At 39.5% G+C, this 14,819-nt stretch overlaps 1 protein-coding gene across 3 annotated transcripts in view; it reads left to right on the forward strand.

The window, feature by feature from the left end:
• Positions 1 to 14,819, forward strand: part of TPX2 (TPX2 microtubule nucleation factor) — a 59,457-nt gene that overhangs the window by 31,562 nt on the left and 13,076 nt on the right. For all 3 annotated transcript variants that reach the window (XM_010591595.3, XM_010591596.3, XM_064275937.1), the window contains exons 5-11: positions 19 to 141; positions 1,028 to 1,129; positions 2,497 to 2,618; positions 3,804 to 3,949; positions 4,967 to 5,141; positions 7,112 to 7,253; positions 7,916 to 8,132. In XM_010591595.3, coding sequence (XP_010589897.1) covers positions 19 to 141; positions 1,028 to 1,129; positions 2,497 to 2,618; positions 3,804 to 3,949; positions 4,967 to 5,141; positions 7,112 to 7,253; positions 7,916 to 8,132 — 1,027 coding nt within the window. The remainder of the gene's footprint in view (positions 1 to 18; positions 142 to 1,027; positions 1,130 to 2,496; positions 2,619 to 3,803; positions 3,950 to 4,966; positions 5,142 to 7,111; positions 7,254 to 7,915; positions 8,133 to 14,819) is intronic.

Consider the following 14,819-nt stretch of genomic DNA (forward strand, 5'->3'; position numbering starts at 1 on the left):
TCAATTCCTCTGCCATAGGAGATCTCTTAGGCTCTCTGCTCAGAAGGATTTGGAACAGAAGCACCATGTAAAAACTAAAGCCAAGAGATCTGCCACTCCTGCAATCATTAATGAAATTCCACCCTCCAAAAAAATGAGAGTGTAAGTAGCTACAGCTTCTGTCAGTTGGCATAGGTCTAAGCCCTGTTTTCTCCTATGTTCAATAGTAAGCAGAATACATGATACTTGTTCTTATCTTTATGAATTAGGAATATATTTTGCTGCAAGTAATAGCCTATTTGATTTTGGAAAACAGCAGTGATTTATGTGCTTCACAGAAGTCCAAAGACTAGTTCACTGCTGGCTTTGGTTCAGTGGCTGAACGCTGTCAGAGTCAGTCAGTATCTTTGTGATTCTTCGCTTTTTCTTCATGCTCGTTGCTCGAGATACTGCTGTGTGTTGCATAGCTTTTTCCTTGTGCTTGTTGCCTCATTGTCATAAGATAGCTTCTATATCTGTAGGTATCACATCAGTGTTTAAGGGAGAAAGAAGAGGGGCAGGACCATATTAGGAAAGTGAAATCTTTTCCATAAACTCTTAAGAGATTATATCTCACTTGCCTGTGTCACTTGGATCTCCTTAGTTGCAGTAGAGGCTATGGAAGTAAGTACAGTACTTTCAGCTTAGTTCATTGCCACCCCAAATAGAATTGGGGTTCTGTTAATAAGAAAGAAAGTGGGAAAGATATTGGGAAGGCAATCCATGTGCTCATTTGATGATGGGCAGTTGGAATCCTATTCCCCCTCTGCTGCCACTGCTGGCCAACTATTACCTTGACTTCTATTGGCTGTCTCCAAGTTAACCCATTGTAGCCATTGGTATACTGTATGTTCTGGTGATACTTTTGGAAGAATCTAGTGGGTGAGTATGCTTGTTGTCCTAAAGAATGAGAAAAGTTAAGGTATATGTGGTGGATTTGGAGGAGGATGGTAGTATGGGGTACACTTTAGGGAACTGAGGGGATATTTTTTGTCCTTTTGAAATCAAGTTCTAACAACAAAAAGAAGCCAGAGGAAGAAGGAGGTGCTCATCAAGATACTCCAGAGAAAGCCAAGAGTAGACGTACTATGCCTTGTACACCACCTGTAAGGTATGTTTCCTTCCTGAATTTAAATTTGAGAGTAAAATTACAAATGGGTATGTCTGTAGTCTGTTTGGTACATGTGGAGCTTGGGAAACCTCATCAGGCTGTGACCATAGTGAAGTGAATTGTTTAATATATCTTGATGGGTGCTTAAGCATTAAACATGAAGAAAAATAAATTATCAAAGCAAATTTAAGAGAAATATTAAAGGAAAAAGTAAAGGTTCTTATCATTTTTTTTAAGCTTCCTTCTGGCCTTTACCCAAATAAACATAAATATTTTTATAATCAGTGTGTGAACAATCTTTGGGTTTTGCTTTATTTACTTGACATGACACCATTTCAAATTTTTTGTCTGTGCTGTTACAAAACCTTCATATTATTTTTTGAAAGATTGTTAGTATTCTATCAAGCCACCTTTAACCATCTTCTGTTCAAAATGTAGTTTCCAATTTTTTATTATTATAAATCATACTTCAGTGAACATACTTGATTAATTTCTTCAGGATACAGAAAGAAATTCCTTGACCAAATGGTATGACCAGTTTTACAGCTATTAATATTTATTGCCAGCGTTATTTCTGAAAGGAACATACTGGTTTGCAATGCCTTCAGCTTTGATGTGAATATATTTATTACCTCAGTATCATCTGCATTGCTTTTTGTTACTTTAAAAATTATTTCAAATTTATTTGATATAAAATGGCATCAATTATTTTAATTCTCGTTTATTAGATTGCTGATAAAATTGTATTGCTATTATTATTTCAAACATCTTTTGAGTGAATTGTTTGTTCCCTTCTTTATCTACGGTCTTAGTGACATTTTCATTAATAATGATGACTCTATTGAACTTTATGTGTGAGGCACTTCAGAAACGTCAGACTTTACAGTCACAGATATTCTGTGAGGATAAGTATTTGCATTCCTCATTTTACGTTGGACAAAACTAAGAGGTTAAATAGTTTTCTCAAGATCACATAGGCAGAAAATGAAATGATAAGACTGTCCTCTCTGTCACACTATAGGTTTTATGTGTATTAATGCTTTGCCATATGTGTTGAAAAATTTTAGTTTTGTGGCACAGAACCTAATTAGTATATAGTCAGATCTGTGAATCTTTTTATTTTAGCTGTTTTTCTCCTGAAATTTTAAAAATATTTTGGTATAAACTGTTTATGTTAATTTTTATAGTGTTACCTAATTTTTTATTATAGTGTCATCAGTATCAATTTATTAGATAACACTTTTAGGTTTCTATGATTATTGTATCACACGTTATAAAATCTAATCTATATAATGCTTCTGGATTCTTTTGAATTACTGAGCCCCTTTCTCTTCTTCTCTCTTCTCGTTTACTGATTTGCCTTCTAGGCAGAAGGTTCTAAAAAGTACTGAGGAGCAAGAGTTGGAGAAGAGAACGAAAATGCAGCAGGCAGTGGTGGAGATGAGAAAAAAGAATGAAGAATTCAAGAAATTTGCTCTTGCAGGAGCAGGTCAGCTTGGCTCTAGTTGGGTCTGCTCTGTGAAGGCTGTTGCTCATAACCCTGGCAGGGCTTCTGGGATCTCTAAAGTGAAAAGGGGCTTTCTAGATCAATAGTCAGCATAAAAAGGTGTGTTTGTTTAGAAGGCAGACGTAGGTTCCGTTTATAGCTCAGTGATCATTCCCTAGAACATTTTCTATACACTGGCCATTTTTGGAGTATACTGTTTCTGTGTACTTATTCCTGACTGTAGAAGCCATACCCTTTTTTTTTTTTTTTTTGAGGACTTCTCTCATTTTTTTAAGCAGAATTTAATCCCTCCTTCCTTTTTCTTCCTAATTCTTTTTCTTTGTATTAGAAAAAGAAGGTAGGATTGAGATGGAAGATTAAATCAATTGGCAGGCCAATTCCCTCTCTCTGCTGCCCACTTCCCCTCCCCCGTTTCATCCTAGGCAGAGGAAAAGAAAGCTAAGGCAAATCTAGTTGCAGTTATGGGGAAAAAGGTATCGCTGAGGTTGCTGAAGGGGCCAGAGTTCTGCTTTGTTTTGGCATAAAGTCATTAGTGGTAGAATCAAAGCTATAAAGCCCTGCTTTACTGGGCACAGAGGTTGGAAAACCAAAAAAAAAAAACAAAACAAATCCATTGCCTTTGAGGAGATTCCGGCTCAGAGCAACCCTATAGGACAGAGTAGAACTGCCCCATGGCGTTTCCAAGGAGCAGCTGGTGGATTCGTACTGCTGACCTTTTGGTTAGCAACCTTAGATCTTAATTTTAGAGATACTAAGTCAAGTGTGTTTTTAAAGTCAGTCTGTAGCTTTTCCTGTCAAAAGTGTTCCACTTGACTCTGCGTCTCCAGAGTGACGACCGCCCCCCTGAGGGATTCTTCTCCTCTGTGCACGTCTTTACAGTTTGCCTCTGATGGAAGGGCCTCCAACTCAGTAGCGCTTCGTGAATTGGACACATGTATTAATGCCCTGAGGACTGTCCCAAGTTATGGAAGGGCCTCCAGCTCAGTGGCGCTTCGTTAATTAGACACATGTATTAGTGCCCTGAGGACTGCCCCAAGTTTTAGATGTAGATAGTGAACAAAGTTAGATCTGTGGTAATAGAAATACCAAAAGGACGAGAGTAAAAGGGACTTTACTGATGTTCTCTATCTTAAATGTTACCTGTGTTTCTCTCTGCTTCTCACTTAGGGCAACCTGTGAAGAAATCAGTCAGCCAGGTAACCAAGTCAGTTGACTTCCACTTCTGCACAGATGAACGAATCAAACATCATAAGAACCAGGAATATAAGGAAGTGAACTTCATATCTGAACTGCGAAAGCATCCTCCGTCTCCCGTAAGTTGATGGACTAAATGACTATTCCATTGTTACTAATTCAGTTGGAATTTCAGGTGGGGCATTTGTGATCACTTTTGGTAATAGTATAATTGAGAGGAGCATATGTTTTTAAAGTAAGGTAGCCCTAAATTCTCACTTTGCTCCCTGTTAGCTTTGTGATCTTGGACAAATCACTTTACCTCTCTGGGAACCATCTTATGAAGTTGCTGTGAAAATTAAACTGTGAATGTACATAGTGTTATGTGTAACAAATTGTAGGTAGAGGCATTTCTGCTGTACAAATTTCTTAAAAACCTTGTGTCTGCAAAGTTGTGTACAAAATATAATGAGGCTTATGGGAAAAATGGAATTGTGGCATACCACTTAAGTCTTGTGCAGTTTTGTTACCAGACCACTAGCAAAAACAGTAACAATCGTAAATCAAAATTCCAGTACTGATATCTCTACCTGCATTTGCGCCAGCAGCATCATTAATTGAAGTCAGTTCTTTGCAGTCTTAAATCCTGGGCTTGTGCATCTTCCTTTGAGATGTAGGTCCTTGAAGATGATTGCTTTCGATCAGAGACTAGTTTCATCAAAATTAATGATCCTAGGATATGTGGAGAGATTCTGACTCAGGCAGCTGCCTGACCTGCTGCAGACCCAGAGGCCCAATTTTTTTTTTTTTTTTTAAATGCTGTTGAGGGTAGGATGCCTTTGCAGCCTTTCCCCTGCTCCCGCTTTCCAGTACGTGATTGCTTCAAAACGTTAACATGCTTAGGAAGTCTGGCCTTATGTGCTATTGGAGAACAAACCAAATTTCTTAAGTGCTGGATCCATTTTTCTTTTCTGTTTTATAGATAAGAATAGACTAGTTATAACCCTTGCTCAAGGACTGACAAGCTTAAGAATGATGATCTTTGTTTTACACAGGCCTTCTTACCTGTGATTGCTGTGCTGAATCTGTTGTTTGTGATACATTTGAGCTCTTCCCTAACACTTTTTTCATTTGGGGAAAAACTTTTCTGTTTACAGGCCCGAGTAACTAAGGGAGGATGCACCATTGTTAAGCCTTTCAATCTGTCCCAAGGAAAGAAAAGAACATTTGACGAAACAGCTTCTACATATGTGCCTCTCGCACAGCAGGTTGAAGCCTTCCATAAACGAACCCCTAACAGATATCACTTAAGGAGCAAGAAGGATGATATTAGTAAGTTTCTGACCAATATCATAGCTGGCTGGAACCTCCCCGAGAATTCTCTTTGCCTATATCTTAGGCACGAACATGCCTTTAGTTGAAATCCCAGTGTTTGAACTAATGTATGGTATGTGACTATATGCAGACTACAGATGTATAGTTCATTGTTTGTCAAATCACTCCACTCTCTGTCTGCATATACCTACCAACCATCTTGATCTTCCTGGTCAATAATTGGCCAGGGGGGTTAGGTAACCAGACATGTTTGATATTGCTATTATGTTCTGCTAGGCAAAATGGTTTTGTCAAAGTGTATATTGTGAAAATAATATGCTGTTTTGTCCAGTTGAAAGTTTAAATATTAAACATCGCTTTTTAGGTAATACATGATATAGGGGTCCTTGGGTGGAGTCCCTACATGGTGCATATGATTAAGTGCTTGACTATTAACCAAAAGGTTGGTGGTTTGAACCCACCGAGAGGTACCTCAGAAGAAAGGCCTGGCTATCTGCTTCTGAAAAGTCACATAGCCTTGAAAACCCAATGGAGCACAGTTCCAGCAATACATGGGGTCACCATGAGTCCTGATCAGCTTGCCAACAATTGATTAGAGTCTGATAGAGGGCAGTGGTGGTTCAGTGGTAGAATCCTCACCTTCTATGCAGGAGACCGAGGTTCATTTCCTGGCCAGTGCCTCTCAAGCATAGCCACCACCTGCCTGTCAGTGGAAGCTTGTGTGTTGCTGTGATGCTGAAGAAGATTCATTGGAGCTTCTAGATGGAAAATGGACTAGGAAGAAAGGCCCGGGGATCTATTTTGGAAAATCAGCCAGGGAAACTCCATGGTTCACGATGATCCAATCCCATCTGATCATGGGAATGGTTCAGGGTCAGGCAGTATTTTGTTCTGTTGTACATGGGGTCTGCATGAGTCAGGGCCTGACTCAAGAGCAGCTAACAGCAAGAGTCTGATATGCCCTGCTCTTAGAATTCTGTTCCTAGTGAATAGAGAGAAAAATCGTTTTTGCAACTTTTGTTTAAAATTTTGTAAAGTTATAACTAGATAATGGTTATATGTTGTATGTTGAAAGCATGGCATATTTCTAAAATAAATAGATGTGGTTTTCTGTCTGCTACAAGGAGTCCCTGGGTAACACAAATGGCTAAGTGCTAAACTAGTAACCAAAAGGCTGGCGGTTCAAACTCACCCAGAGGCACCTTGTTTGTAAAGCCTGGCAATCTGCTTCTGAAAGGTCATAGCCTTGAAAACCCTATGGAGCAGTTCTACTCTGAGCATATGGGGTTGCCACGAGTCTCAATCAATTCCATAGCAACTAACAACAGCAACAATTTGCTACTGTTATGTGATAAAATCTAAATTAGAGGGCTCATCCTATGTAATTATGCAAATTGACAAGGTTGTCCTCGGCCAGATAAATCAAGAATTTATTTTCTATCAAAGGTAGTGATGGTTTTACTATTGGCGAATTGACATAGTTGTTTTACGTTCTCCATTTGACTTTCTCTGAGGGGCAGTCTTGATACTTTGAAGTAAATACTTTTTGGAAATTCATAAAATTGGAAGTAATTTACAGCATTGGTCTTTAGAAAGGCCTTATTTTAAAGCTGAAGTAAGCAAAAACCTTATTTGTCAATAACAAGCAAAATGGTTGGCACTGTCAATAGAAAGGAAGTACAGATCTGTGCAATGATAAGGAACCCATCAGACAAGAATGAATTTTAAGTTCAGAAGATGAGAACAGAGTTTACCCAAAGACTGCATTAACCATATTCCTCAATGAAGAGTGATAGGGGAGGAGGGACTGAATGTTTGCCAGGCTGACTGACATAAGCCGAACTGAGCGTGGAGGGCCAGCCACTCTGTGGTTTATTTATCCACCTCTGGGCTATCTAGCTGAGTCAGCACTTAAGGTAAACTGGATCTTGGGGAGCTAGGTGAATGTCTGTGATCTTCGTTTGCAGGTCTGTTACCCTCCAAATCTGCTGTGGCCAAGACCTGCACAGACCCACAGACTCCCGTACTGCAAACCAAACAACGCACAAGGCCTGTGACCTACAAAAGTGCAGCTGATCAGGAGACTGAGCTGCTTGAGAAACTGCAACAGTAAGTCCTGCTGGCAGTATTTGAGAAGAGTCCAAGAATGTACCAACTTTCTTTCCATGTCCATAAGGGGACAGTTGCTGTTTTTCTTCCCATGGACGTTTATGGCTTTTGAATTGGCAGGCTCTGCAGGCTGTGCCCCTGTCTGATGAAAGGACTGAAAGTGGGAATGTGGAGATGTTCTGAAATATAAACTGATAAAAAACTAATGCGGAGATTAGGGTGAAAGAACTTAAAATTTTAACTAAGAAGACTATTACGGGGTGTCTTCTGAGATGAGTTTAGATAGATCCCACTGCTTTATGATTACCTAAGGGGTTGTTCTACCTCCTATTAGTGGAGGAAGTTGGAAATGAATGTGATTAGACCTGGCGTTTATCTCTTATGTTCTCCTTCTCTTCCTTTTTGTGCTTCTTTTGAGGAGGGGGAAATTACCAAGTAAAGAGAAGCTCTAGTCTGTAAAGTGGTGAGAATGTTAGGACTGTCTCATTAATTCTTTGGTGTAGACATGAATTCAATGACTTCAGAGAGAGTTGAGATTTTGTTGGGCATGATGGGTAGTATTAATGATTATTATTTTTCTGCTTTTGGCTCACTTTGTTGTTTGTGTAGTTTCCATGTTATTTAAATTTTTTTGTGATTGTCATTAAACTCCCACCTCACAGATACAAATTCAGAGCACAGGAGCTTGATCCCAGAATTCTTGAAGATGGACCCATCTTGCCCAAGAAACCACCTGTGAAGCCACCCACTCAGCCTATTGGCTTTGATTTGGAAATTGAGAAAAGAATCCAAGAGCGAGAATCAAAGAAGAAACCAGAGGAAGAACACTTTGAATTTCATTCCAGACCTTGCCCTACCAAGATCTTGGAAGATGTTGTGGTAAGAATGGTAGAAGCTCTGCAGGCTGGCAGGAGTGTCCTGCTTATGACTGCCCATCCATTCACATATGTTTGAAATAGCTGCTATGAGCAGGGCATCATTTTAGGAGGTGATAAGGAGACACATTAAAAGTGGATTTTGCTCTTGGAGAACTTAAAGTCTAGTAAAGGAAACAACATGTGTAAAATAATATAAAATGACAATTAAAAATACTATAGGAGTTCAGAGGAGAAAATGATTTCTTCCAGATACCAGGTTCAGGGAATGCTTTGTGGAGGAAGTAGCATTTGACCTGAACCTTGACAATGTGTAGTAGTAGTTGTCGTCATCATTGTCTTCATCATCATCATAAGAGCTGACACGTTACTGTGTGCCAGGCACAAGTGAATTAGCCCATTAATTTAGGCAGCAGCCCCTTCAGGTGGGTTCCTTTAAACTACACCAGTTTCAGATGAGGTATTGAGGCACAGAGAGGTTCAGTATCATTCCTGGGACACTCAGCTAGAATAAGAGGAAGTATAAGAATCCAAGTGCTCTGGCTCCAATAGATGGTAGAATTTGGGCTTGCGGAAACGGTGGGGCAGAGCATTCCAGGCAGTGGCAGTAACATGAAAAAAAGCCTGAAGGGAATCTACTGGGAACTGTGAGTAGGTCAGTTCAGCTGGAGGAAAAGTATATAAAGGGGACTAACTAGAAACTGGGTTAGAGAAGTGGCTTGTAGGTAGGTGGACTCATAGTCATGATTTTAGAAAAATTAGTGTGATCAGGAAGAGCTACCACAGTCAGAGAGAGTAACAATGGAAAGCACCTGCATAGTGCAAAGGTGTTTTTTAGATATATTTCCATCCAGATGGGGAACCCTCCCCTTCAATTTAAATTGACCGGTGCCCAGGTACTAGAAGAACTCCATGTTTTTTATGTCCTCTTTCTTTTTGCTTGCCTTTTACAGTTTTCGGTGAAACTGTACCAATATATACCCTCAACTGGTTGCCTAGTTTTGTTTATACTATTTTTTTAGCATTTAAGTCAAAAGAAACTTGAAGTTTATATTTTCCAGGCTTTTAAAAAAGCATGATAATGCCTGGAAATGGTTCCCCCCTTCCCTTTTTCGACTGAGAGCTTTCTGCACACGATACCTTTCTTCTATTCATGCTTTTTTTTTTTTTTTAAGTGTGCTTTAGGTGAAAGTTTACAGCTCAAGTTAGTTTCTCATTAAAAATTTTATACACGTATTACTTTGTGACACTGGTTGCAATCCCCACAATTTTATAACACTCTCCCCCTTTCCACCCCTGGTTCCCCATGTCCACTTGTCCAGTTTTCCTGTCCCTTCCTGCTTCCTTGCTTTGGGGCAGGAGTTGCCCATTTGGTCTTGTAAATTTGATTGAAACAAGTGTGTTATTGTTTGTTTTATAGCTCTGTCTAATCTTTGACTGAAAAGTGGGCTTCAGGAGTGATTGCAGTTCAGAGTTAGCAGAGTGTTTGGGAACCATAGTCTTGGGGGTCTCTGTCAGACCAGTAAGTCTGGTCTTTTTTTGTGAATTTGAACTTTGTTCTACGTTTTTCTTCCACTCTGTCCAAGGAACTCTCTGTTGTGACCCCGGTCAGAGCAGTAGGTTGGTTGGTGTTGGTAGCTGGGCACCATCTAGTTCCTCTGGACAACATACTTTTAAAGAATCTCACCTCCACCCTCAAGTGCTTAGTTTCTAAGCTGTGCCCCTTTTGTCATTACCCGTTGAGGAAACAATGCCTGAATATAAAAGGGGAAATGTAGGTTATGTGCAAACCTCAGAGTCCTAGAGCCAGAGGGGCTCAACATTTTCATTTTACACACAAAAAAACGGAAGGGGGAAGGGTAATAACTTCCTCAAGGCTTCTGTAACATTCATTTGCACCTTTCTTTAATAACATTTTTCTGCAAGTTCCTGGTAACCCTCCACCCAAGTGGTGGTGGTTGTTTTCTTAATGGTAAAATAACCAAGTTTTTTTTTTTTTAATATAATTCATGTGTGACTCTCTGGATTTTTACCCCATCCTTATTCCTCCTCCATATTACCAGTATTGACTTTAAATATTTTTTAAATCAGTTCACATTTTTGAACTTGAAGTAGTTTTAACTTGAACTTTTAAATCACTATGTAAATGGAAAAATAGTACTTCTTGCCATGAATATAATGACAATCATAGCTAATACTTAAAAAAAGTTTATTATATGCCAGGTTTTATTCTAAGCTCTTTACTTTTAGGTAGTAACTTACTTAAATCTCACAACAACTCTATGATGTAAGCATTATAGGTACTATCATCAACCCTGTTTTATAATTAGGAAACAGAACCATAGAGAGGTTAAACAACTTGCTCAAGATCGAAAATAAGCCAATGGCAGAGCTAGGCTGCAAATCTAGACAGCATGGCTCCAGGGGCCATACTCTTGTATTAAAACAGGAGGTACTTTTTAAAATAGAAAATTCTTATGAAAATCATGATTATTTAATTAAAAAAAAAAAAATCATCTACATACCACCTAACATCCTCTTCCATATCACCAGTTATACCTGAACTCCATTTTTTGGAAACATTGATTTAGGGAATTGGTTTGGTAGTTTATTGTGGTCTGAAAATGCCAGGGTAAAGCTCTAAGTGGGGAAGGGTAACTGGAGTTCATTAAGAGTTAGTGAGCTAGGTAGGTACTCACTCTAAGGTCTTAGAGTAGCATTGTACCAGATTGTGCCTTATTGAGAACTCTGGGTGAAAATATCAGCGAAACACTAGGTAAGTAAGAAAAGTGTGATTGACTTGATGTGGTTTGCTGTGGGAAGGTGTTTGCCAAATCCAGCTTATTAGAATCCTCTAGAGATCTTGTCACTTAAACAAATTCCTGGGTCCAACCCTTGGAATTTCTGTTCGTTAGGTGCACAGTAGTTGAGACAGCCCAGATTATGCACTTACTCTGAAGTGCCTGACACATAGTAAGCAATCAGATGTTAATAGTAATAATACATTTTATTGAGTGCTTATCTTGTCCTGAATGCTTTATATTAGATTAACTTATTTTTCATAACAGTTCTAAGAAGGACATTCTATTATCCTTGCGTTTCAAATGAGAAAACACACGAAGAGGTATCTAGTATACAGAGCCAGAATTTGAGTCTGTCATCACTGTTGTTCTCCCTCACAAAGCCATTCTCATCATTTATTTTGGCAAACATAGATTGGAGTTTGATGCTGGTTGTTTGCAGCTCTCCCTACTAACATTTCCAGTCATTTTACCGCAGCTCTTGGCTTCTAGAGAAGCAAAGCATTACAGGAGACATTAGGTGTGTTTTCTACCATCCTCTTCATTTTTCAGAAAGGGAGGCTTTGAAAAAGGAGTGTGGCTTGCCCATAGAAATATTTTTAAGTTAGTGGCAGACTGGGATTAGAACCTGGGTCTCTTAATTTCTAGTCTCGGACTCTTACAGCAGATGAGAAGAGCCTAAGTGCTGCTTGTCTGTCTACCACTGTTGTTCCCCGTCTGTGCCCCCCCAGTGCTGTAGCTCTGTTTCCATGTGTCCTTAAAGTACCTCTTCTTCTCTCCCACTGTGGTTGGTAGATGACAAGAGGCAGTGGGGCTGATGAGAGATGGGCTTGGGCAGCAGTGGGCCATAAGTTGAGGAAAAAAAAAAAGGGCTCTTCAGGCAGAGGTGGAGCAATAAAAAGCCTTAAGCACAAGGGTGTGAAACATGAACTTAGTGATGACATCTAACGGGGAGCTGGGGCACCACAGAGATGGATGTGTGGTGTTAGTGAGGGTGGTGAGTAAATTTAGCAGATATTTTACAGATGGCTTGGGGAGACCAGCAGGCTTTTTTTTTTTTTTTGCGTCCTCCCTGAGAGAACACTGCTTCACAGTCATTTACTAACTGTTCTGGGACAGACCTGACAGTTGTCTTAGGGCTCTTAGGAGCATATCCTACTTAGGGAGAAGTGCCCCTTCACCTAATATTCCCATCTTCCTTCCTGGGATGCTTTTGCTAAATGTGTCATATGTCTACTCACACTGCCCACTTCTAACCATACATTGCCCCCTTAGAGATACCTCCTGGTAGCTTTCCATCAGAAGCAACCCCTCCCTATTATCCTCTAGCTCCATATTCTTCGGCTGAGTTCCTTCAGAGAACTTGAGAAAATCAAGAAGTATTTGATTTGTTTGTTATTGATTGTTTTTATCCTCTACTAGAATGTGAACTCCCTGGGAACAGGGCCCATGTATGTCTATAGTGTTCACTCCTTTATCCGCAGCACCTAGCATAGTGACTGTCACAGCATAGGCACTCCAGTATTAGATAACTGAGTAAGTGACCGGATAAGCCAAAGTGCACCAGCCCTAGAAATTAAAAAATGGAATAAGGCATGGCCTTTGTTCACCCAGGTCTCATAGTCTGGTACAGCAGATGAATATGTAAACAAATAAGTAAAGTAATATTAATCAGCATGGTCGTTAAGCAGTTACTACAGGGTTGCCTTGGAAGTGCTGTGGAGAATGCAAAGGAGTACAAATGGCAATATCCCTGCCTTCAAGGAGCTTATAATTAAAAAAATTTAAGATAGCAAAACAAGAAGCCTTCTCTGTTGCTGGAAACCCAATTTCCTTTTCTTTATTTCTAATTGAGCCCCTAATTAGCTCTGATTGCAGTGGGGATAGGTTGTGGGTGGGTTTTTATAAGTCAGCTTTCCCTCTCCTCTAGCTGATTATAAATATCTTCTTCGTGGCTGATATTTGCTGGAAAGATGCAGAAAGAGGGGAAAATGAAAAAGTGGGATGATGTTAGAGTGAAATGATATTTATTTTATTTTAATAAATAAAATATTTTATGAATAATACTGAGACCTAGAAAAAAAAAAAAGAGGCCTAGAAGGCTATCTAATTTGCCTAAGGCTATGTAGATTAGAAGCTAGGCTGGGCTAGAGCAGGGCCTCTGACTCCTGGCCCAGTATTCTTCCCACTTCCACATGCTTGGAATGTGTTCAAGCAAGAGGCTGGTGTCCATCTGTCTAGGATGTTGTAGAACAGATTTTTGTTGTTATGTCACGGTAAGCATTACTTGAAACCCCATTTCCTGGATTGTTGACACTCTGATTACAAGGTCGGCTATATTGGATTTCACTATGTTAATGAAATGTTACGTTGGAAAATGTAAGAACTTTTATAGTAGAATGTGCATTCCCTTCACAGTGGTCATCTTGGGAGGCTATAAATCCTTTCCAATGACTGTGATGATACACAAACCATTTTGGAAAGGAACTTGTCTTTGGATCCTGTGGCATAGTCTTTTGGATCTCTTCAATAATTGCACATCTTCATATTTTAAATGTTAATTTGCTTTTAGAAGCTAGTGTAAGGTTATTCGTAACTAAAAGTTTTAGTAGTTTAAGATAATAGAACTGGAAATAACTTTAATTAAAAGTAAAGATTGAGGGGACTGTCTTTGTTGGATGGCCTGAAAACTGGCTTTGAAAACCACTCCAAGAAAGACGTTCCAAAGATGTTTTGAACAGTTGCAGCGTTGTTGGGATTAAGAAGTCTCTCAAGGTATCCTCTTAGAGTCCAAGATATAAATTGTTAACCATGTGTTCATCCATTCTTGGTGTATTCATTCAACAGATATTTACTGAATGTCTTACACTTGCCAAGGCCTGTGTTAGTCTATGTTAGTTGGAACCTTGGTGGCACAGTGGTTAAGAGCTCAGCTGCCGGCCACAAGGTTGGCAGTTCGAATCCACCAGCCACTCTGTGTTCTACAGGGTCGCTATGAGTTGGAATTGACTCAACGGCAGCACATTTATGTTCGGTTCTAGAGATCGATGGAATAAACTGTAATCCCCACCATCGAAGCACTCACAGGCTAACTGGAGCCATAACATGTAAATAAATAAGTACAGTGAAGTTTTATATGTACTGTGGTAGAACTAGATAGAGGGGAAAGAAGAGTCAGTTCTATACATCCTGGGAGTGAAGAGATTATTGAAAGGCTTTATAAAAGAGATAACCTCAGTCGAGGCTTGAAAAGATGGATTAGGTGCTTCCAAGCAGCCAGAGCATTTCAGAGAGAGCATGCTTGGAGTAAACACAAACAAAGGTATTGAGATAAGAACTAGTGGTACATTTGGGGAGCTGATACCAGTTCTTTGTGGTTGGAGAGTGATGTGTAATGAGGAGTGAGAGAGAAGACTGAAGAGTTAGGCCGGGTACCAGATTCTGAAGTTCCTGGTAATTTGTTTGTTATGCTGTTGTGGGTTGGCAGTAGGAGCCATTAAAGAATTTTAAGTTGGGAAGTAACATGGTCAGATGTGTTTTAGAAAAACAATTTTAACTGGATGCTAGTGGAATAATACACGCAGTAGATGATACAGGCCTGTGGGATGTCAGTGAAGAGCTGAAGAGGAAGCAGAAAAGAGCAAGTAAGGGAAAGAATGTGAATGTGCTTGTAACCAAGAATGAGTTATTGAGGAGGTCAGGGTGGTTTTGATTTTTGCTTCTTAAAAATAAAATTGGTCTGGTCATACATTTCATTCTAAAGAGCTTATTTTGCAGTTAGGATTAATTGCCAGATTTGTGATAGAGGATAAATGCCGAGAATCAGAAAATGCTTATGGAACAACTTTCTAAAATGTATTAGTTTTGAATTATGTGTACGATATAGTATA

Source organism: Loxodonta africana, chromosome 24 (genome assembly GCF_030014295.1).
Source record: "Loxodonta africana isolate mLoxAfr1 chromosome 24, mLoxAfr1.hap2, whole genome shotgun sequence".
NCBI lineage: Eukaryota > Metazoa > Chordata > Mammalia > Proboscidea > Elephantidae > Loxodonta > Loxodonta africana.